The sequence below is a fragment of the Haliotis rubra genome, unplaced genomic scaffold, assembly GCF_003918875.1.
Source record: "Haliotis rubra isolate DU_JTF1 unplaced genomic scaffold, ASM391887v1 Scf94, whole genome shotgun sequence".
Lineage (NCBI taxonomy): Eukaryota > Metazoa > Mollusca > Gastropoda > Lepetellida > Haliotidae > Haliotis > Haliotis rubra.
Genome location: NW_025767679.1, coordinates 821,546 through 845,121, shown reverse-complemented (window position 1 = coordinate 845,121; position 23,576 = coordinate 821,546). Strand labels below are relative to the sequence as shown.

Below are 23,576 nucleotides of genomic sequence, written 5' to 3'. Positions count from 1 at the left end.
TTTCAAATAATATTTACTCAATTTTAATTTTTATAGGCCATATCATTAAGGTAAAATGCACATTTCGGCCTGTCCAAGGTTGACCCTTTGCTTGTACTCATTGCCCCAAATCAACATATTGCATAACATAACACACCGTACTCTCAAAATTTCATCCTTAAAATTTTCATGACATTGCACGGCTGAGGCATATATGACCCAAAAACACGTAGATAACTTATTTAAATATTTCAATTGAATGAAAACATTTTACTTGACGAATTAAAAGGTCTTCTGCTTCATATTTATATACATACTTTAAAAAATTCTCATCTAGGGGTCCTCATTAAGGTCATCTTGAGGAGCTGCTGGTGAGTTCGAGCAGCTGATACCCAGACAGTTCCCACACCCGGGTGAACACTGCAAGCCGTGTTTTCGACAGCTACAACGTTTATTGTCACAGTCAGTCTTGCAGTTACATCTTATAACCTTCAGAAGAGGTTCTGCGCCCATACTCGGTGATACGCCTGAGAGAGTTCAGCTGCAGTTGTCGGCCTTGGTCGCACACTATTGAGTCTCCTCCGAATCTCGTCCCACAAGTGTTCTATCGGGTTTAAGTCTGGACTGAGGGCAGGCCATTGAAGAGTTTGTATGCTGTGTTGACGGAGAAAGTCTCTAGTTGCTCTGGCAGTATGGGCACGTGCGTTGTCATGCTGGAAGACGTGGTTTCCATGACGACCAAAATGTGGCACGACGAAGGGTCTCAGCACTTTATCAATGTAGCGGACAGGTGTTACACCATTTCCTCTACCAGGACCAATATTCTGGAACACCATAGGGCCTAGTTTGTGACTGAGAGCAACAGCACCCCACACCATTATGCTCGGACCTCCCCACGAGTCTCTTTCCAGGACACAATCATCTGCAAAACGCTCCCCGCGTCGTCGCCACACTCTCACTCTGCCATCAACCGTCGAGACACAATATCGGCTTTCGTCGAAGAAGACTACAGTTTGCCACTCCCGGTGACGCCAATTCCGATGATGTGTGGCCCACTGGAGACGAGCACGACGATGTCGAACAGTGAGGATCGGACCCCGGTTAGGCCTGCTACATCTGACGTTTCTCTGCCTCAAACGCCTCCGCACTGTGTCGGCACTGATTGGTCTCTGGTGATTGCCAATGGTTGTTTGTGCAGTTTCCGTAGCCCTAGCGAAACGATTTTGCAGGTGATTACGGACAACTCAACGTTGTCACAGGCGGTCTTCCACTGCGAGGACGGTCGGCTGTGCTTCCAGTGGCTTGGACTCGTTGCTGCAGGCGGTATATTGTTCGAACATGAACAGAAAATGATTTGCAAGAATGTCTTGCAGTCTGGCCCGCATTCGGTCCTAAAGCTTGGTCCCTCTGTTCCCTTGAATATCGTGGCATGTCGCTACTGTCGTACAGTGAATGATTCGGTGCCTGTTTAGTGGCTCTTCTTATAGGGATGACACTTCGGGGTGCACCTGCATTGTCATTTTCATGAAATACGCACAAAAACCTACTTTAGTAACTGCGTTTTGACAACAATATTTTTTATATCAAATACAACATCTGAAACCACATTTTCTTGAACATTGGCTACGAACCAGGTCTAGCTAAAATATAAAGAGTGAAAAATTAATTAACATTCAGAAGAAACATACCTGGTAAAATTTTGGTAGGGTGACGTTTCTTTTGCGGTTCAGTATATTACAGACAGACATGCTGACACCCTTTCCTGGCAGAATACTAAATGAAAAACACCTTTTTTGAAAGAATGGCCATTACCTTTTATTCAAAATACATGTATATACAATCTCTAAACAATCTTGCATTAACATGGTGAAATATATGCAATCAGAGAATGTTAAACAACTGTTAAAAATATATATCATTATAACTGTTAAAAATATATCATAATAAAACAAACAATCAGATGACAGGTCATTTGGTTTGAAACATTGTGTAAAAGGTCAAATGAAAGAAGACTTCTAAGTAGTTAAAACATGTTAATGCCACTAGCACACGAAATTGGGAATATTTCCAGCTATATGGCGGCAGTCTGTAGATAATCAAGTCTGGACCAGACAATCCAGTGATCAACATCATGAGCATCGATCTGAGCAATTGGGATACGATGACAGGTGCCAACAAAGTCAGCGAGCCTGACCACCTGATCCCATCAGTCGCCTCTTACGACAAGCATGGGTTACTGAAGATCAATTCTAACCCGGATCTTCATGGGTCTGGAATGTTTCCAACAACATAGCCTGAATAAACTGAAATGTAATATAACAATGTTACCACAATTGTACAACAAAAATACATTCATGAATTAAAGCAAAGAATGTAAATGTAAAATCCATTCTGAAATAAAATGAGTGAATAGATGTATAAGAATATATCACATTATCTTTGAAATGAGTTTTAGGCATATTGCTTTGAGATGTCACGGTTGATTAAAGATATCATGACTTTGTGTTTGTATGATACTGTCTCAATGACATATACTGAGACGAAATGAAAACTTCACAATTTATACTTGTAAATAATAATATGAATTGTTATAGTGGGCAGTTTTCGGGTATGATAATATTAATCCCCAAGTATCGACTCAAGAAAAACGTCACCACAGCACATTAAAGTCAAATCAAACATCATGCATCCAATCTCTACTCAATGAATATGTGATTATGTTGCATCAACAAAGGCACAATATAAGCATCCGGATTAAATGTATGCAAAATGTTTAGATCAAGTTATTTCTGTGATCTGCTTTATTGACACTAAATGTCTTTGTATGTGAGTAAGTGTGATTCTTTTCCAAAAAGCATAACTGATTTATGTGCAACCTGTAAAGGCAAAATATAAGGCACCAGTTCTGCATTTGCCTTTTTTATGTGTATAAAGTTAGATTAATATGTTCAAATATTCCTTTAATCTCTGGCACATCAGTATATGCACTAACTCTTGTCAATCATGACCACAAGACTCTATGTTCTGCCTCCCAACTAGGTTGTTGAGGAATGACAAAACTGTGACCAGAGATAAATAGTAACCTGTGGATAAATGGAACATGAAGAGAGAGCACTAGCAAGTTCCCTCCATGAAGATAAAACATACATAGAAAGAAACAAGAACAATTCCCATAGTCATAATGATGGTCCACTAAATGTGGAGTAAATTTTTCCAGCCCTACCCAATGTAAATTAATCAAAAACTAGTCCTGATGATGCACATACATACATACATACATACATACATACATACATAGACACATACATACACAAACATACATGAACATTATGTGTTTATCTCACACGCACATGTACATACACATGCACACGCACATACACTCATTTTGTATAGCACCAATATCCAGCTCAGCTGCTCCAACATGGATGATCCCTGGTTTTTGCATAAATGTAAGCCTAACCTGTCACAAACACATGCACAGGCAAGGCAATTAGTCACCTAACATCATGAGAATACATGGTACAGGTCAAAATGGAGGATTGAATTGGACATAATTTTTGTCACTGACACATCAAATTTGGAAACAGCATCCACATTTCTACTATAAAACCTTTAAGGGGCTTTAATGACACCTTGCCTGTTGCAACAGTGATCAAACAATTTCTGACAATTGTTAAGATTTTCAGAGAAAGAGCATCTGATGCTCTGGATATACACCCAAAAACATAATTATTTGCTAAATGTTCAAAACTGCTTAAATTACCCATTATATAAGTACTCTTGAATAGTTTATCAGTAGCTTAACAAATGTTTCCCTAGATGTATTGTGGTCCCACATAAAATAATTATATGACGATGTACTGACTTGAAAGCTGCTTCATATGTATGTATGTATGTATGTGTGTATGTGTGTGTGTGTGTGTGTGTGTGTGTGTGTATGTATGTATGTATGTATGTATGTATGTATGTATGTATGTATGTATGTATGTATGTATGTATGTATGTATGTATTTGATACAGATTGCCTGTTATATGTAACATGTATCTCTTGGAAATAAATTATTTAAGAAAAACAAACACCCCCCCAAAAAACAAACCAAAACAAATGTTTCAATAAAAACAGATATACTGATCAAAACCAATTTGCATTTTTAAATCAATATAGTGATTGCTAAGTACCATGCTCAGTTCCACAGCTTTTTACTGTGATATGACTAAAAATCACAAAATGTTGCAATATCAACTGAATATTAACGAAGGTGTTTATAAAAAGACACATGAAAACTGACATAATGTTGAAAAAGCAATCACCAAATAACAATTCATAAAGACAATTCAGAACAAAACTGTATATCTGTCAGTTTATCTTCATAAACAACTTTAAGAAATTCCACAAACAAAATAAAGGGGAAAGTCAATTAAAATGTAGGATAATATCCAATTTGATCAACCAATCTGGTTCAAATTATATTTTCAGCCTCAAAATGTCATTTCAAATGTGACATCTTCCTTTCAGTTGATTAATGGAATGCTGACATGACATACTCCCATATTTGAAATTCGCTTTTTAAACTATTAATGTGGTACATGTTCTCTTGAACTTTGACTAAATAATACTACACCACTCATTTATTCTCTCTGTACTTCAAACTGCATTTGAAAATACAAGCAGGGTTGAGATTTTCATTGCAAAAATATATATATTCATGCTTTCATTTCTTTATTCAGGTCAGTAATAGTAAATTAGCTTTCAAAAACAATATTGTTTTCATTTTGTCCCCATTTTCTCAGTATTTTGTGTCATCAGATCATAAACCAACTGAAAAATGCCTAAGTATATTTATTATTCGTTTTATCATCTACACCACAGACAGTATACAAGGCTGTACTTCTTTCAGTGTTCACTGAAGAAAAAGTTTTATATAAACTTAAAATATGTTTGAATATATTTTTAAAAATAAATTGTGACTTTGAAAGAAATTATTATTGTCTTTCCTCCTTAAGATTACATATGTGCAACTTTACAAAGTCATGTGCGGTATTAAGCATCAACATCAATATATTTAAAATATGTACAGTTTATTGCATTGAATATATGGAGCACCTGTACAAAATGGATAAGAAACACTCCAGAGGTAGGTATCAAATGTGAGGTTGAAGATATTTACAATTATTTCCATCAATTTACAGTGATTCAAACCAGAAATTCAACTGCTGTTCACCTGACATGCCAACAAGATCATTCCGAATGAATGAGAAGTCAGTTATGGGAAGCATTCTAACAATTCTTTACACAAAAACTACTGTGAAGCAACATAATGAACCATGTATCATGATGGTTGAATATATTGTACTTATATGTACAAAGAAGTTCTACAATCTTCTTACAGGTTTCAACTGTAACACAGTAGAGAGACATTTCACAAATATATCCATTTCATATCACAGTCTTAACATAGTAATAAAGAGTCTATATTTAAGATGCATTTAGCACTATATCCAACATCGGCAGAATATGCAGTAAAAGTCTGTCTCACAGTCCCTTCCCTTCTGCCAAGCCCTTTCTACTATGCTAAAATCCTAGGTCTGAATCTCCCATCTCACTGTGGTTCCTTTTCAGTTTATAAGGAATTATATGTTTCTATCAAGAAAACAAATATATATATAGCCTCAGGCACATCATTGGGAACGTCCCATTTTGCACTCCACATGTCTAATCTGATATGATAGATACACAACATTAACAGCATGGATTATTACAGGATGGATTTCATGTTCAGAAACATTTCAAGAACATATAATCATCCATCCTCTTTTACTGCCTTGGCACCATAGTTCTGCAGGTTACAAAGTTTGTCATTTATCAGGAAATTGGGAATCAGAAAGCATATGGAGCATTAAAAAATCAAAAGTATTTAAATGTCCAAATCAAAGTTCTGAAATCACACTTTAAAGGTGTTGCTATTTCAGGTAGACCTACAAAAATAAACATAATGCATACTTTGTTGACAATGTGAAATGACCTTTGATGTGACATTGTGAATAGTGACATTAAGAATATTTGTATACTATGACTAACACCCTGTTTGTGTACCCTAACCCAGCTCCTGATCCTGGTCCTACCCCACACAATGAATACCTGTCAATGATTTATCCCCCCAGAGAAATGAAGGCACTCTGTACATGGTAATCAAACAGATCATCACCTGTTTGATGCCATTTTACATTTTACAAGCTTTTGTATTTATATTCCTGAGAGTAATGCACTTTGCAAAGGTGCTATGTTCTCTGTATTTGTCAATAACAATATACAAATATTTGAATAAAATGAAGACATTTTTTCATCACTGGGATCCATAGTTATTCAAAATGTAATTTGTTTAAATGTGAGAGAAATGAAAATTATGAAGACTCATTCCCAACCACTGCATCAGTCTTGGAGAGCTAATGAAGATAACTTTCATGAACTCTAACGATTAGAAATACAACATCCACAACATCATGACATAAAACCAAGCAACGATTCTAATATGGTTCAAACTGGAAATCATAAGGAAAACCATTAGCTTGAGATCCACTCAAAAGGTACGTTTAAACAGGCAGATCTTCTTGATGTCTCTCCTGCTTTTTATTGTACTTTTGTCCATTGTCATCAGTATATAAAAAATGTACTCCTAGACTGGTTTCACTTCCTCCCAGATCTTAAACAACTGGCAGATCTTCTTGATGTCTTGACTGATTTCTAATGTTTTTTTGTCCATTTTCATCAGTATATCAATGGGTGTCTCGCCACTGCGGACAACAGCATGAGGGTTGGCACCCTGTTGTGCTAAAAGTAAAGCAGTTGAATACTGTAAGAAAGGAGGTAAGGAATCTGAACTTTGTAGGGCCAGATGAAGCGGTGTCCTGCCTTGAATGTCCACAGCATCAATGTTTGCATTATTTTCAAGCAGGATGCCAACTAGCAGAGCATTATTTGCCTCAGCAGCTAAGTGGAGAGGAGTCATGTTGTCTACATCTTTGCCATTCACATCACAGCCCTTCTCAATCAGTAACCATGGAAGTGGCATTAGTGTTAATGAATATTTGGCTTCTGTAGCAAAGATATGCATGCTGTATTCCAAGACTGAAGCAGGTGAGTTCTTGCATAATAAATGTAATAGGTTTCTCTGCTTCAGTGTCAACTTAGTGACACTTGCACTGTCATACCTCATTAGCAGCTCAATACATTGCTTTTGATTGTGACGGTTCTCCATTGCAACATGTAATGGCGTCAAACCTTCCTTGTTGAAACAATTCACATTAAGCTTTTCTTTCAACAAATACTCAATTGCTTCTTTTCTATTCCATCTGGCTGCATAATGTAGGAGTGTATTACCATCTTCATCAGCCAGGTTCAACTCCCATCCTTCTTTCAAAAGAAACTGCATTATTTCAACAGAACTGAATTGAACAGCAAGCTGAAGTAGAGTATTCTTGTGCTTTTCTTCATGAGATTTCATTATCTTTTGGAGATTTTGCTGTTGACTATTACTAAGTTTTTTGGTAGACCGAGTCTTGCCTGTCTGTGACCGTTCACTTCCAATTGTTGCGGGGCTCACTTCTTGACTCCTTGTTCTAACCTGTTTACCTTGTCCACTCAAACTTGGCATTCTTGGTTTAGGCATCTTTGTCTGTTTAGTCTGCCTAGTATCAGAATTTTTACCTGTCTTTATACCAGCTGCCGCTTTCATAGCTTCAGCCACCATTTTTACAACAACCAAGTTACCACTTCTCACAGCACAGTGTATTGGGAGGACCCCATCTTTGCCCTCTTTGAAAAGAATCTTCTTGGCTCTGTCAGTTTGTTCTTCCCTTTTCATTGTTTTCATTTCTTTACATTTCTTTTCCTTGCTATGTTGAGATGACATGCATTTAAGGAGATACCTTACTGATGTGTCATTCTCATTCAAACAGGCCAAGTGGAGACAGGTGAAACCATCATTTGTTGTCAGATCCAAATTGCTGCCTTCTTTAACCAGTATTTCGAGCAAAGACTTGCTGTGTGGTTTATAGAGCACTGGGCTGGGTCCATGCCTGTCTTTTCCGTAAGCTAACACATCAACTTCTGTTTGAAATGCCATATGCCTTTTCTTAATAAACATTTCAGGAGTCCTGACACCAGAGAGCATATAATCTATTATATGGTCTCTGCTGACACTATGCACACCTGAGAACAAAAGCATAGGGTCTGGGGCAAATTGGAAATTCAGCCCAATACTTGACACTGCCATGTGAAGTGCAGTGTGGTTATCTTTATTGAGCATGTTGATGTCAGCACCAGCTTTCAGTAAGGCCACAACTCCTTCATGACTTCTGTATGCTGCTGCAACATGTAAAGGTGTGTCTCCTGTATGGATCTTTGTATTTACATTTGCTCCTTTCTTAACAAGATAGGTAATCTTTGCTTCTGAGGAATAAACCTTGTGTAGCAGAGATTGAACACTGTCTTGAGAAAGTGAAGCCTCGTCAACTTTCAGACAATCCATTACTTGAGTCCAAGACTCATCTGACATATTGCTTTCACAGAGAAAATGCAAGAGATCTGCTGGTATTGGTTTGGGGATATATTCTGCACATTGTTCCATGAAACAAATTATATCCTCTGATTTGTATTGCAGCATGGCCAGTTGAAAGTTTATATTCTTCCATTTAACTGATTCCTTAGCACAAGGAATCTTGTCGATCAACATTTTGAAGACATCAAATGGTAAGATGTTGGAGAGGGCAACATGCAGAGCTGAGTCTCCAGATTTAGTGTTGATTTTGAGTAACTTTGGGTATTTTTCAACCATAAATCTAAAACATTTAACTGGTGCATTAGATCTCAGCATCAGGTGAAGAACTGAGAAACCTTCATTATTAAGGTCAAATGAGACATGCTCTTCAGTAAGGTTTTTACATATCTCTGCTGGGGTGTTGAAAAGACCTGCAACATGCATAGCCGTATTCCCCCAATTATCAGCCAGCAAAACATTTGCACCCTTCTTCAACAGATGAACGACCGAGTCTCTTTGTGCTTCGATTTCATCACTGGTTTCAATAATCTGGTAAAGAACATGATGCAATGGTGTTCTTTTCAACTTATCAACTGTATCAACATCAGCATTGCAATCTATCAGAGCCAAAATGTTTTCTGGATTCATTGCTGCTGCTGCAAGGTGCAAGGCAGTCATTCCATTTGTGTCCTTGAGTGAATGGTCTGCATTTCTGTTCATCAACTCAATGATAAATTCCCTGCCATGAGGGTGTCCGCTTGCAATGTGTAATGGTGTCAGTCCTTGTGTATTTTGGAAATTAATCATGTCTGTAGAACATTCTTGTTGTAACAATCCAACCAGAGAGGCTCCTTTATCATTGCTAGCAGCCCTGTGAAGAGGAGACAACCGATTATTTCCATCATCTGTTACAGTAACCTTGAATCCAAGACTTAGCAGATTTCTAATGGATTTTTCGTCCATATACTGACATGCCTCGTGGAAGGCTTGAGCTCCTTTATTGTCCTTCTTATCTGGATCTATTCCCTTCTTAATCAAGAATTCACAAAGGTCATGACTTTTCTTGCAGGCATGATGTAGAATAGTTCTGCCATGAGTGTCAACACAATTTATATTTTCTTCTGTAATTAAGGCTTCAAGAATATCCATGTTACCACCATTTACAGCTGGAAACAAAAGGTCTTGTGTTGAATATGGTTCTCCAATAAATTCCTTTAACAGCTGAAATATCTCAAAATTTCCTTCTAAGCAAGCTGATGTAAACAGAGTTTTCTGCATATTTTTTCCTCTAAAAAATTTCCATGTAATTGATTCTTCAGGGATCCTTCGCAGAGTATTTGGTCTTCCTTTCTCAACAAGGGAGGTTACAACACTTTCCATTGTGCCATATTCTAAGGAGAGTGTTGACAGGAGTTTTGTCATAATATCAGGATGATCTACTGGACTTGCAGCTGCTTCCATAATACACTGTTGACACGGTGTTATCATCTTCATTGAAAAGACCTTTCCAAAAATAATAAGATCCCCAGCAATACAAGATCCTTCAAGGACTTGGTGCAAGAGATTTTTCCTGATTGGTTCATCACTTTTCATTTTCTGTAACTCCTCCAGGAACCTCTTCATGAACAGTGTATACTTCTTTGAAGCTGTCAAATAGTATAGTATATTTGATTCCAGGAGTCCTTCGGCCAATTTCTCTTTTACTGCTTGTGAAAACTTTTCATTAAAAAACAATTCTGTCACAAAGAGTTCTTTTTGTAGAGCACTATGCTCTAATACACTGAATTCTCCTTCTCTAAGTTCTGCTATTAGTCTTACAATGAGAAGTTCAGATTTCACCATTATAACACTCTTTTTTTCAACCTGACTCCCATCTGAAACTGCTGTATGATCCAAAAGGAACTTCAAAGGACATAAGTCAATAATCTGTTGTGTGTGCACTTTTCCAAATAGGACAGCAACAGCATCATAGATGGACTGATGGGAAAACTGATACATGGCATTTACTTCAATGCATCTTAGATATCCCATTTTACACAGCTTGTTTGAGGCACTCACCACATCATCTTTTGTTATCCTTTTCTCAATTCCACAGACCTGCATTAAGTCCTCAGAGCTGGGTTGGAATTGATTAGATCTACAAAAAGTGTCAAACCTTTCGAAGGATATGTTCCCCCTTTCAAAAATACCCACTAAGAGAACCAAATACAAATGTTTATCACGATCTGTTTCACTTGATTTCATTTTCTTGATCTGATTGCTGAGAAACATGAATGATCCTTCAAAGAAACTTGGTCCAAGTGCTTGAAGTTCAGAGTTTGTCACATATAGCTTACAGCACTGAGGAAAGCCTAAAGACAGTTTTGAATGCACAGCCATCTGTTTGTCTTGTTCAGTCATAGCGACCTCATAATGTTGCAGGAATTTTGTCAACATGGCTTCCTTTTCTTTTACACTTAAACAATACTCAGCTGACATATCAATGATATGCTTCAATAAGGGGACGTCGCCAAGTTCATTGATACACTCATCTCTAACCTGGTTTTGTGAAGCTGAAACAAAATACATATGACCAGCTTTAACATAACCCTCCATATATCTGAAACATGCTCTCCACTTTTCAAACAGAACAGATGAAAAGCTGCTGTCACCAAATATATTATCAACAAAAACAACAGAGTTTTTTGATGGTATATGATCCATATCCTCAGGTTTGGACACAATGTATATCTCATAAGACGGATCCTCCTTCTTCAGTTCTGTGAGGATGTGATACGCACTGTATGTCTTCCCATCTCCTGACCGTCCAACAAGGAAAACCGACCCTTCCTTCTTCAGGGTTTCTCTAGCATCCCTGATAGCTCTGGTTGGGACGAACAGTGTTGGGCACATCTCAAGAATTGAGCGAGTTTGTTCTGGAAAGATGAAGAAAGAAAATATGTGTTCTTCCACAAGAAAGTTTGGTTTTTACATGCCAAAAATAGCCCTGACCCAACCTTCAATAATAATAATAATGTGTCCATTTATATAGCGCCAAACTCCACACTAGGTATGCTCATAGCGCTAACAATCAAGGCACAGCACATTATTTCCCCGGATAAGCCAAGCTGCCTGTTAGGCGCTAGAAGGTTATAGTCATATGACTTTTTCAACCGGGTACCCATTTACCTTTCTCCGAATGCCCCTAACCTTCTCACGAGAAATTTGTATTATGAACTTTGATTTTACACCAATATCTGTCATTATTCATCTTTAAGTTGTAAAGTTGTCAAATCTACTACAACTGGGCTCTGTGCCTCCAGCTACACTAAAGGATCACTTTCAGTTTATTCATATCAGAGAAGAAGATAACCAAAGCACCACAAACTTTCATATGAACCCGTGAAGGTCCGGGTTAGAATATTGATCTTCAGTAACCCATGCTTGTCGTAAGAGGTGACTAATGGGATCGGGTGGTCAGGCTCGCTGACTTGGTTGTCACATGTCATCTGTTCCCAACTGCGCAGATTGAAGCTCATGCTGTTGATCACTGGATTGTCTGGTCCTGACTCGATTATTTACAAACTGCCACCACATAGCTGGAATATTGCTGAGTGTGGCGTAAAACTAAACTCACTCACGATTGGTATGACATATTATTGGTGATGCATTTCTAAACTAGTCCAGTACATTGGAAGCAAACTGAAGAGGAAGCATGTGTTTTCCTAATGGATGAGTTAAAAAATAATGATCACCAGCTTGATTAAATAAGAAGCCAGTGTTGATCAAAGCCTAGATTACAACTTGAATATGCATCAGTCGTAGGAAGGCAATATTTCTTTGGTTGCTTGCCTAGTACTTCTGTCACATTCATGGTTATTTTATCTGTTTTTTGACACGTCAATATAATTTACATATTCCAGATGTTTAAACATGTAGAGTAAATGTCCTAAGACATGAAAAAGTATTTCCATGTTGGGTATTTTTCTTCCACGATATTATCATATATGATGTTAAGTATGCGATGTTGACAATGAATTACGAAGGGAAACATCAGTTGTGAATGCAAGTTGATTAACTTAAACCACAAAGATAATCAGAAAACTTCAGTTGTGTTTTTACCCAATATACCTGAAAAAAATATTGCCCAACATATATTGCTTTATGATGGTTGGTTTGTTGTTTAACACTGCACTCAGCAGTATTCCAGCTATATGGCAGTGGTCTGCAAAATCGTTGAGTCTGGAACAGACAATCCAGTGATCAACATCATGAAAATCTTTCTACACAAATGGAATACGATGACATGTGTCAACCAAGTCAACAAATCTGATCACCCGATCCCCTTAGTCGCCTCTTACGACAAGCATGGGTTACTGAAGATCAGTTCTAACCAAGATTTTCACAGGTATCTAGAGCGGTATAGTTCCGTCTCCTATTCTTGCGGGTTTCCTATTCTCGCGCTAAACACTTTTTCTGCCGATATCGTCGATGCGAGACATTGAGCCGTTGTTAACCTTGCTGACCGGTAACTAGGAAGTGACCCAAGTCTGTGAATAATCAAAGTCTTACAATTTCATGAATATTGGTGAGTTTATACCAACATGGACATATCATAACTTTTTGCCGCCCTTTCCAGCAAGATTCCTCGTTATACCGCGAGAATGAGAGAAGCCTCATGTCGTCAATGGCGGTTGGCATTGTTAATCACTGGGCTCACGTGGTAATTCACCAGATGGATCTAGCAGCTGATAGATACAGATGTTAGAGGAGGAGGCCCTTCATTTAAAAACAACAAGCATTCATACGATAAGGATCGTTTGTCTTATTTTTTCAGCTGATATCCGTAAGTACCGCGAGAATAGGAAACGCCTTCATAATACTGTGAGTCCTAAAAAATATAACACAACGGTTTGGCGTCAAAACATCAAATGCCACAAATGGGCAAGCAGATCACTTAACAGTGATTTTCAACACATATTAAAGTGGCTTGTAACTAACTCACTAAAGTGTTGCATTTCATTTCTACTGGTTCTGCATTTGATGTGAACTACTGAACAACATTACTCATTTTCTCTACACTCAAACATATACACCAAGTGACAAACAGTAATGGCAGGTTTAATGTTGGTAAAACATTAAAATCTTGGACCCTCACCTTTGATTCTCTTGAGTTGAACGGTTTCTTCTGCTGCATTAGAGCTGACTTTGTTGTCATTGACATTTCCATTTACGCTGCTGTGTTGATTCTGACTCTCTGGCAAAGACAACAGAAAACATGTAAAATCATATTTGTGACAAGGTAAAGTACCAACTGTCTATGTGAGCTCCAATACTCACTATATTGAGAAATAGTGTTGGGAATCGGAAACCGAATCCTATATTGATTATCAGAGGACTTGTGGTGAACAATTATCGATTATAATTGAAATACATACATTTTTAATGTAATCACCAGTTTTAAGTGGTTTTCCCCAGTTTTTTTTCTAATTAATGTTTTTTATAACTAATACTGTCATGCAATGAAATGCACGCATGCAAGAAAGACACTGGAATTGTAATTAAACAATAAAAGCGTTAATGGTTTTGTTATGCTTACTGTCATCTTTTCATTACTTGATTATTTTATTCTATATCATTAAATATATACCATCATTCATGAGTATCCTGAGTCTATATATACCATGCGCATAGCTTTACACTGTTGAGCGCATGTTTGTTCGTGAATATTAGTTAAAGTTAATGGTTACCATTAATGGATAGTTTACTTTATTTAAGTGTGTTAAATACTAAAACAACAAAATTCCGATTAATTGAAAATATGTTTTTAACAATCGATAATTATTTTTAATCCTTCTTTCGATCGATTTTTGATTATTTTTTATCTTTGGAACACCACTATTGATAGACTTAGCCAGTTGATGTGGAGATGATAAAGAAAAATGTAAGGAAGAAACCTTTTGAAATTGAACTGAAGAAATATTGTACGGTTTTCAAGGTCTGCTCTGGAAGCAACATCTTGCAAAGACAGATGGATCCACAGATGGACGATAATATTTAATATCCTGCAAAGTGTGTTGTGAAGTACAGAAAGTCCATATCCTCTAGTTAACTTTTTAAACGTCACAATCACTTCCAGTGTTAAAATGTCACTTCCAGTTGGGGAAACCATATGCCCAATGAAGTGCAACTTTAACTTGAGCTGTTAATTGCCAGCTTAATAAAATAGTTATAAGAACACTGACTTGAATTATATCACTTCCTACTTTGATAAACTTATGCTAAAATGTACAAAAAATCCTATGCCTCTAACAACATTGATCACAAAATTATATGCAAATCTGTATTGCTGACATCAGTTGGAAAACCAAACGTCAATGGAAGGTAACTTTGAACATGAAGCACCTATGCCTATATACCTACCTTAATACCTAAGTTTGAATAATGCTTTCAGGAATTTTTATCACTTCTGTTTGCGGATGACATGATCCTGATATCAAGCTTCATAACAGGACTAGTTGAACATTCTAGCTAAATACACGGACGAATGGAAGCTGACGGTTAATCTGGACAAGACAACCATTGTCATATTCAGGAAAGGTGGTAGAGTCCCAGCAAAAGAGCGATGGGCATATAAAGGTGTCAGAATCAACGTAGTAAACGAGTACAAGTATCTTGGCATCAGTTTACACAAACATTGAACCGGAGTAAATCAGTACAGCAACTTGCAACCAGAGCGAAGAAGGCATTTTGTCAACTGCGATCAATTTTATATAAAGTTGATGTCATAACAGCCCAAATATTTTTTCAAACTATTCGCATCCAAATTCAAGCTATATTACTCTACGGCTCCGAAATATGGGAATGTCATGAAAGTGTATTATAACATGCTTTACCACCTAACGAAATTGGCAAAAACACGTGGGCTTCATCAATGAAGAACTTACTATTCATCTATGGATTCGGCCTCGTATGGACTTCACAAAGAGTAGGCGGCTGTCATTCCTTTCTGAAAATGTTTTGTACTCACCCTACTGACATGTTCAAACAGGATTGGCATTCATGTCTGGAGGAGAGCTCAAGATACCACACATATCGCATTATCAAATCAAACTTTGAAACCATCTCGGAACCTATCTCCACAACATCTAAGTCTCTTTGAAATTTCCTTATACGATTCCGACTCGCAGTGAACTGGAAGTGAACAAAGGACGACATCATGGCATCAAGAAATCAGTCCAATTTGCAAAATACGTAACAAAGGCGTTGAAAACAAATGCCATTTCATGTACGTCTGCATATAACTTCATGTCTATATATACTTTTAAGAAGTTGTTATCCTGCAATAACCCTACTACCCAATTTCAAATTGCTCTGTTTATACACCATGCTTCAATATTACGCAAAACTTTCTATTGTTCTATTTGATTTCAAAATCACATTGGCACAAAACTCACGTTTGTTTTTACCGGTCGTCGCTATTTCACTCTCAGCAGCCATTATGACCCGGATGTTGAATGAGTCACTGTTTACATACAACTAGTTCCACACTAACATATGGATGTCTGGTGAACAATAATTTAAAACTTGACAAGTGATGTTCACCGACGTTGGTGTCAAGCAGCCAGTAAGGCACGCGCTAATCACCTTTCATGTGTGATGTTTGTTTACGGTCGAATTATCCAACCGGCTGTGTTGATTGTCGGATAAACGGATGTTTTTTACAATGTATTTACAATGATCACTTGCTAGATTGGTATGTCGGAGTCGGAATGCGAGAATGTCGGATTAACGAGAGTCATAATCACAGTTTTAAATGGTTCCCTAATTTCTTGTCGGATTAACGTGATTGTCGGATTAATGAGTGTCGGATTGAAGGGAGCTGACTGTATATGGTTTCACATTGGAATTATGGAGAAGTTTAGAAATTGGACTGCAATACATTGCAAAGTAGGTATCAGTTATGTGATGGTACATACTGTGATCTACTCAAAGCCAAAGTGTTTGATACTGACAGTATGCAGATTTTTAATCCAAAATTTTATTTAAAAAAATATATACTGGGTTATATCAGTTAAGGTCAAACCACACAAACCTATCATACTGGCAATATTGAATATCTGGTTCAAATGACTTGAACAAGTTTAGGTGTCAGAATAAGCATCTGAAGTTTATTCTTCAGTGATTTCGGGTGACAAGATATTTTAAGACATGGATGCATGCTATGAGAACAAGTGGTTGCCATTGATATGGCAATGTCCCCGCCCCTAAAGAATGGAATATTTATAACATACTAGTATTTACTACTTTTTATTTATTGGTCATATACAAGATGCCTGAAATGACTGGTGTCTGCAAAATCACCCAATGCAGGCTGTCGACATAATTGAAGACATTAGATGCATTGTTTTATGAGATAAAGTGTTCAAAATGTCGTTGTGACCTTGAAGATAAGGTCAAGGTCACCCAAATCGACTGGTGTCTGCATATTCCCCAATGTAGCCTGTCACCAAATTTGAAGACACTGGATACAACGGTGCACGAGATATCACGTTAACAACTGTTTGTAAAGTGTTGTTGCGACCTTGAAGATAAGGTTAAGGTCACCCAAATCAACTGGTGTCTGGGTAATCCCCAAATGTAGGCTGTCACCAAATTTGAAGACATTGGGTACAACAGTTCATGAGATATCGCGTTGACAAGAATCGTGACGGACGCTGCTGAATACATAGTCCCACGTTCGGCATTGAGGCGGGGGACAATAATAGAGACTGGACAAACAGCTTCTGACATCAGCTCACTGGATTTTCAAACATTGGAAATTAATTTGATGATCATCCACAAGAAAGTTGGACAATGCAGAAATATTCCAGCCTCCTGATGCTGGCCTATAAATAATTTAGTCTGAACAATAGAGATTGCTAGCATTTGGGTAAAAAGAAGTTTGGGGCACAGGCCCTCCTCTCTTTGCGAGGATTAAAGATTAATTTTTGTTGTTTTTTCAGATGACCCCTGTAATACTTCACAGTACAATCCATCATGATTTTAGTCTGGGGCCTAAAAAATAATGATTTGTTAATCTTTAACGCTTGCAAAGCTAGAGGGCCAGTGAAATGGGCTGCTTAATATGGAACTGGTCCATATCCAATATCTTTCATTCTGAAACAAATGCTGGATTATGTTACTTGAATAGCTCAAGCACAGGATGCCCTGCATTGTGAGATCAATTAGTTTGAGGAGTTACAGTGTAGGAAAAAATGCATGCTGGACAATCATAATTGCAATGATCAAAGTCTACTAAAAATTGCCAATACAGTGCAACTTACCATTACTGCTATGTCCTGATCGGAGGTGAGCAGGTTTTCGGTAATAATTGAACAGGGTTTGAATCTTGTTCTTACACGTAGACAGAGGCTCAAACCAGTCATAGTGATCTGCACTTACAAATCCTTTAGGAATATCATAATCCCGTTTACTCTTAGGTTTTGTATGCAGAAGGAATACAACATGTTGACTTTCAGGACCACAACGAGCACCCGCTACTGCTTCGTCGGAGACATATCTGGATTTCCGATCTGTTATTGAATTTTTGGTAAGTAATCTAAAGGTAATATTACATTTCTTTGTCACTTCACTGGCCTTGTCTGGAATTACAGCACCAAACTGTGGATGTTCATATAAACACACTTTTGCCTTCTGGTTATCATCCAATACAATGTCTTTCATGGCATTCAGGATTTCATTGGCCAGCTCATAATCCTCGTCTGCATGTATTAAAGCTGCATCAAACTTCAAAATTCTGCTGGACTCTGCTGGTTCAGTGCCAGTGTCTGTCTGGGGTTGAGTGCCAGTGTCTGTCTTGGGTGACAGTGTCTGTCTGGGGTTGAGTGCAAGTGTCTGTCTGGGGTTGAGTGCCAGTGTCTGTCTGGAGTTGAGTGCCAGTGTCTGTCTGGAGTTGAGTGCCAGTGTCTGTCTGGGGTTGAGTGCCAGTGTCTGTCTGGGGTTGAGTGCCAGTGTCTGTCTGGGGTTGAGTGCCAGTATCTGTCTGGGGTTGAGTGTCAGTGTCTGTCTTGGGTTGAGTGTCTGTCTGGGGTTGAGAGTCAGTGTCTGTCTGGGGTTGAGTGCCAGTGTCTGTCTGGAGTTGAGTGCCAGTGTCTGTCTGGGGTTGAGTGCCAGTGTCTGTCTGGGGTTGAGTGCCAGTGTCTGTCTGGGGTTGAGTGCCAGTATCTGTCTGGGGTTGAGTGTCAGTGTCTGTCTTGGGTTGAGTGACAGTGTCTGTCTTGAGTTGAGTGTCAGTGTCTGTCTTGGGTTGAGTGTCAGTATCTGCCTGGGGTTGTGTGTCAGTGTCTGTCTTGGGTTGAGTGTCAGTGTCTGTCTGGGGTTGAGTGTCAGTGTCTGTCTGGGGTTGACTGCCAGGGTCTGTCTTGGGTTGAGTGACAGTATCTGTCTGGGGTTGAGTGACAGTGTCTGTCTGGGGTTGATTGCCAGGGTCTGTCTGGGGTTCAGTGACAGTATCTGTCTGGGGTTGTGTGCCAGTCTCTGTTTTGGGTTGAGTGACAGTATCTGTCTGGGGTTGAGTGTCTGTCTGGGGTTGAGAGTCAGTGTCTGTCTGGGGTTGAGTGCCAGTGTCTGTCTGGGGTTGAGTGCCAGTGTCTGTCTGGGGTTGAGTGCCAGTGTCTGTCTGGGGTTGAGTGCCAGTGTCTGTCTTGGGTTGAGTGTCAGTGTCTGTCTTGGGTTGAGTGTCAGTATCTGCCTGGGGTTGTGTGTCAGTGTCTGTCTTGGGTTGAGTGTCAGTGTCTGTCTGTGGTTGAGTGTCAGTGTCTGTCTGGGGTTGACTGCCAGGGTCTGTCTGGGGTTGAGTGACAGTGTCTGTCTGGGGTTGATTGCCAGGGTCTGTCTGGGGTTCAGTGACAGTATCTGTCTGGGGTTGTGTGCCAGTCTCTGTTTTGGGTTGAGTGACAGTATCTGTCTGGGGTTGAGAGTTCTGTCTGGGGGTTGAGTGTCTGTCTGGGGTTGAGAGTCAGTGTCTGTCTGGTGTCTGTGGAGTTGAGTGCCAGTGTCTGTCTGGGGTTGAGTGCCAGTGTCTGTCTGGGGTTGAGTGCCAGTGTCTGTCTGTAGTTGAGTGCCAGTGTCTGTCTGGGGTTGAGTGTCAGTGTCTGTCTTGGGTTGAGTGACAGTGTCTGTCTTGGGTTGAGTGTCAGTGTCTGTCTTGGGTTGAGTGTCAGTATCTGCCTGGGGTTGTGTGTCAGTGTCTGTCTGGGGTTGAGTGTCAGTGTCTGTCTGGGGTTGAGTGTCAGTGTCTGTCTTGGGTTGAGTGTCAGTATCTGCCTGGGGTTGTGTGTCAGTGTCTGTCTGGGGTTGAGTGTCAGTGTCTGTCTTGGGTTGAGTGTCAGTATCTGTCTGGGGTTGTGTGTCAGTGTCTGTCTGGGGTTGAGTGACAGTATCTGTCTGGGGTTGATTGCCAGGGTCTGTCTGGGGTTCAGTGACAGTATCTGTCTGGGGTTGTGTGCCAGTCTCTGTCTTGGGTTGAGTGACAGTATCTGTCTGGGGTTGAGTGTCTGTCTGGGGTTGAGTGCCAGTGTCTGTCTGGGGTTGAGTGCCAGTGTCTGTCTGGGGTTGAGTGTCAGTGTCTGTCTGGGGTTGAGTGTCAGTGTCTGTCTGGGGTTGAGTGCCAGTGTCTGCCTGGGGAGGAGCATTAGAGTCTGCTTGGGGTTTAGAATCCATGTTTGTGTGGTGTTGAGAATCAGCGTGTGCCTGATATTGAGAGCTAGTGTCCATTTGGCCCTGATGAAATGTGTTTTCCTTGGGTTTAAGTACAGTTTATGTGAAGGATGGATGAAACGTGCCTATTGGGGAATTAGGGTGATTGGCATTGGAGGGATTAGAATTACACACTCTCGCAGTTTGCGGATCAGCTTATGTTGTTGCATCCTCACTGTCATTAAGAAGTAGGTCAGAGTCTGGTTGATGCTTAGAGTCAGTGTCCGAGAAGTTTGGTGATATGGTTTCTCTTATGAGTTCCTTGACATGTATGATCTTCTGAATGTTCTTGGTTTGTTGGAAGCTGAGAGTCACAACCACCTTGCTGCTCAGGGTTTACTGGATCTGTTGAAATGGAACTAATGTCTTATAATACCAGACAGTCACTTGAATGTGGAGATTGCAAGTCTCAGACAGGCTGAGCAAAAGACCACTCTTGGTACATGTCATTGTTTTTGTTGTGGGGTTTTCACTATAGATGGAGTCTTATCCAGATTTCTCTTCCTCCTACCTCCCAAGAGTGTTGTACACTTTACCTCTGTAGTGCTTCACCTAAAGAAGAAACAATTTGATTATAGCAAGTGAGGTTTTATGATGCTTTGAGCAATACATTATTCCATCAGGGGACACCAGAAATGGACTTTACACGTACTCCTGATGTGGGCAATCAAACAAGGGTCTTGAGGAGTGTGATGAGCAAACACTTTAACCGCAAGGCGTAACCTTGGAATGTTTTTAGAGATATCTTAAACAGACTTTAGAGCTGTGCCCTTGAAAGTCCATATTAGTATTGGATAATTCTATTTTTGTTATCATTGCTGAGGTCAATTAATGAACTCATATATATTTTGGTCTTGAATGTTCATTGTACTACTGCACTGTTAAGAATTGTTATGAGTAGAAATGTATCATGAAAATGGCATTGGGAAAGCAATACACCCTTAAAAGGAGGGGTTGGGGGTGTTTGGGAGGGGATCACATGTATGTCTGCTTTTGTTATAAGCTCATAGTTTTAGATTTACAAGTGAAACAACACAAGTGATCAGATCACAAAGATGGACACTTAACAAGGGAAGCCAGTAGTTAACTGGCGCTGATCGGTACTGACAATGTTTAAAGAGTTTATAAAATACCTATAAATTCTCATTTATATTATTTTGTTCCTCAATTAAAGAAATTTAATCACATTGCCATAGAATTCAAGATAAATGGTAAAGAGAAATACATAAATCATAGACCAGTGAAGATCCGTGTTAGAATTGGTCTTCAGCAACACATGCTTGTTGTAGCACATAACACAAACAACTTTTGTTCTTTGAAATCTTAACGTGTAGATTTCCAGACCCTCAAAAGATTTTTAAATCCAGGTTAGAATTGACCTTCAGTAACTCATGCTTGTCATAAGAGGCGACTTACGGGATCAGGTGGTCACCCCCCTAAGGGTTGACACATGTCATCGTACATCCTATTGCGAAAATCGATGCTCATGATGTTGATCACTGGATCGTCAGGTCCAGACCTGATTATTTACAGTTCGCGGCCATATAGCTGCAATATTGCTGAGTGCAGCGTTAAACAACAATCAATCAAACATAAATCATAAATTCTATTTTAAATCAGGTGTGATCAAAGGGAGATAATACATCTAAGGGACCATTCATAATTTATTGCTAGGGGGATGATGATGATTTTAAGTAGGGGGGTCCACCCATTTTGTTAGGGGTGGGGGCATCAATTTTGTACACATGTACTAGGGGTGGGGCAGCTAGTTTGTATATACAGATATTTAAAAATTATGCTTAAAGGTCACATGCAACGTAAAACACAACTTTGCAGATTCTGATACCTTTCGGTATGGACTTGCGAAACAAAGCGTCAAAATGCAAATTCAACTTATAAAGTTGAAAAATAGCGATGAAAAAACGCAAAATCGGAGTTCAAACGTTTCACTAATTTTCCCCAGACTTTTCTGGGGAATACGAGTTTCAACAGCTGGACTCTGGCTCATAGCATCGCGCCGCAGTGAAATAGGTTCAGCGCTAACTTGGAAGCAGTCTGTCTGGTGAATACTTTCGTGAAGGCTTTAGTGTGAGATATTTTCATAATGTTTTGTTGATATCTCACAGGTGGCGAAGCTTTTATATGTTATGACAGTAAATAAACTGTTTATATAATTTCATTTGTCTATTTCACCACACGTTCTTCTTACCGAGTCACTTTCTGAGTTTGATACTTAAAAGCAATGTCATTATTTAGCCTTGACACAATTTCTAACTGTGATATAGATATGTCGCTGTCACAGACAAAACTCAATGTCTTGTTTTATTGACACCTGTGTGTCTGCCTGCCTTTCTGCTAATGACAATATTCAATACACAACTGCGATCACTGACCACATGCAATTTGAACTTAACACCAATCAGGCTATACACCATAAACAAAACGCATTGATTTATGGCCCGAGTTCGGTCTCTGTCACATTATGTAATTACACAGACAGGCAGGTGTGATACTTGAACACATGACATATTACGATGTCTGTTGATTGCAAAATGTTATACACAAAAAATGAGCATGTATTTTGGGAAGGGGGTCATTGATTATGTACGACACATGCAGGGGAGGTCACTTTGTATATAGATTTTAGTGGGGGGTCACTCACATTGTACATCATGCACGCACGCACACACGACGGCAATAAATTATGAACGATCCCTAAAGCAGTAGTAAAATCTCCCGTAAGACGTTCTATTACCCTGCACATTGGGTCTTTGCTGAAATATTCCTAGATTAGTCAACAGCACGGGTGCCATCGTCATAAATATATTTTCATATACATTTTAATAGATATATAGCAAAATGCATTTCTAGAACTCATTATATATTGACTGATCTATAAATATTTAAGCCTCGACAAGAGCGTGTGAGCCACGTATCTGGTCGAACCTCGACCGACGAAACTCTTTTTGACCGTTATGAGGGAGGCTCAACATGACTTTTATATGGAGACCCTACTGTTGTCATAAGTTTCCAAACATAATCGAATGTCTCTTGATGCCATTGTTGGTGAGTTTACTACCTCCACACAGTTTAACACCCTGCCCTTGATTTCCCTGAAGATATTCACATGTAACATTCCATTGTACTCCCATTGTGTAGACATTATGTTATAGGTTAAACAGCAACGCTTGGAATATATATTTACCTTTGCCATTTACATTTAGTTGTCCTTGAAGACACGGGCCATTCCATTTCGCAATAGGAGCCACGTAGGCATTTAGCTACTTTCGTTTTGAAATGAGGCTGGTCAAGGGTCAAGAA

General features: G+C 39.0%; 1 protein-coding gene across 1 annotated transcript; it reads right to left on the bottom strand.

The window, feature by feature from the left end:
* Positions 1–4,087: 4,087 nt before the first annotated feature.
* Positions 4,088–23,451, bottom strand: LOC124264759. Its single transcript, XM_046699536.1, has 5 exons — positions 23,271–23,451; positions 19,542–20,807; positions 17,822–19,470; positions 13,654–13,752; positions 4,088–11,431 (listed from the first exon to the last, which is right to left on the bottom strand). The coding sequence occupies exons 2-5, from the start codon at positions 20,189–20,191 to the stop codon at positions 6,654–6,656; spliced, it is 7,176 nt and encodes a 2,391-aa protein (XP_046555492.1). The 5' UTR covers positions 20,192–20,807; positions 23,271–23,451; the 3' UTR covers positions 4,088–6,653.
* Between the last annotated feature and the right edge of the window lie 125 nt (positions 23,452–23,576).

Excerpts from the sequence above, each read along its gene's own strand:
- LOC124264759 (XM_046699536.1), bottom strand. The coding sequence starts at position 20,191 with ATGCTCCTCCCCAGGCAGACACTGGCACTCAACCCCAGACAGACACTG. Across the intron at positions 13,753-17,821 it reads ATCAGGACATAGCAGTAATG|AGAGTCAGAATCAACACAGC; the intron begins GTAAGTTGCACT and ends TGTCTTTGCCAG. Across the intron at positions 11,432-13,653 it reads TCAACTCAAGAGAATCAAAG|AACAAACTCGCTCAATTCTT; the intron begins GTGAGGGTCCAA and ends TCATCTTTCCAG.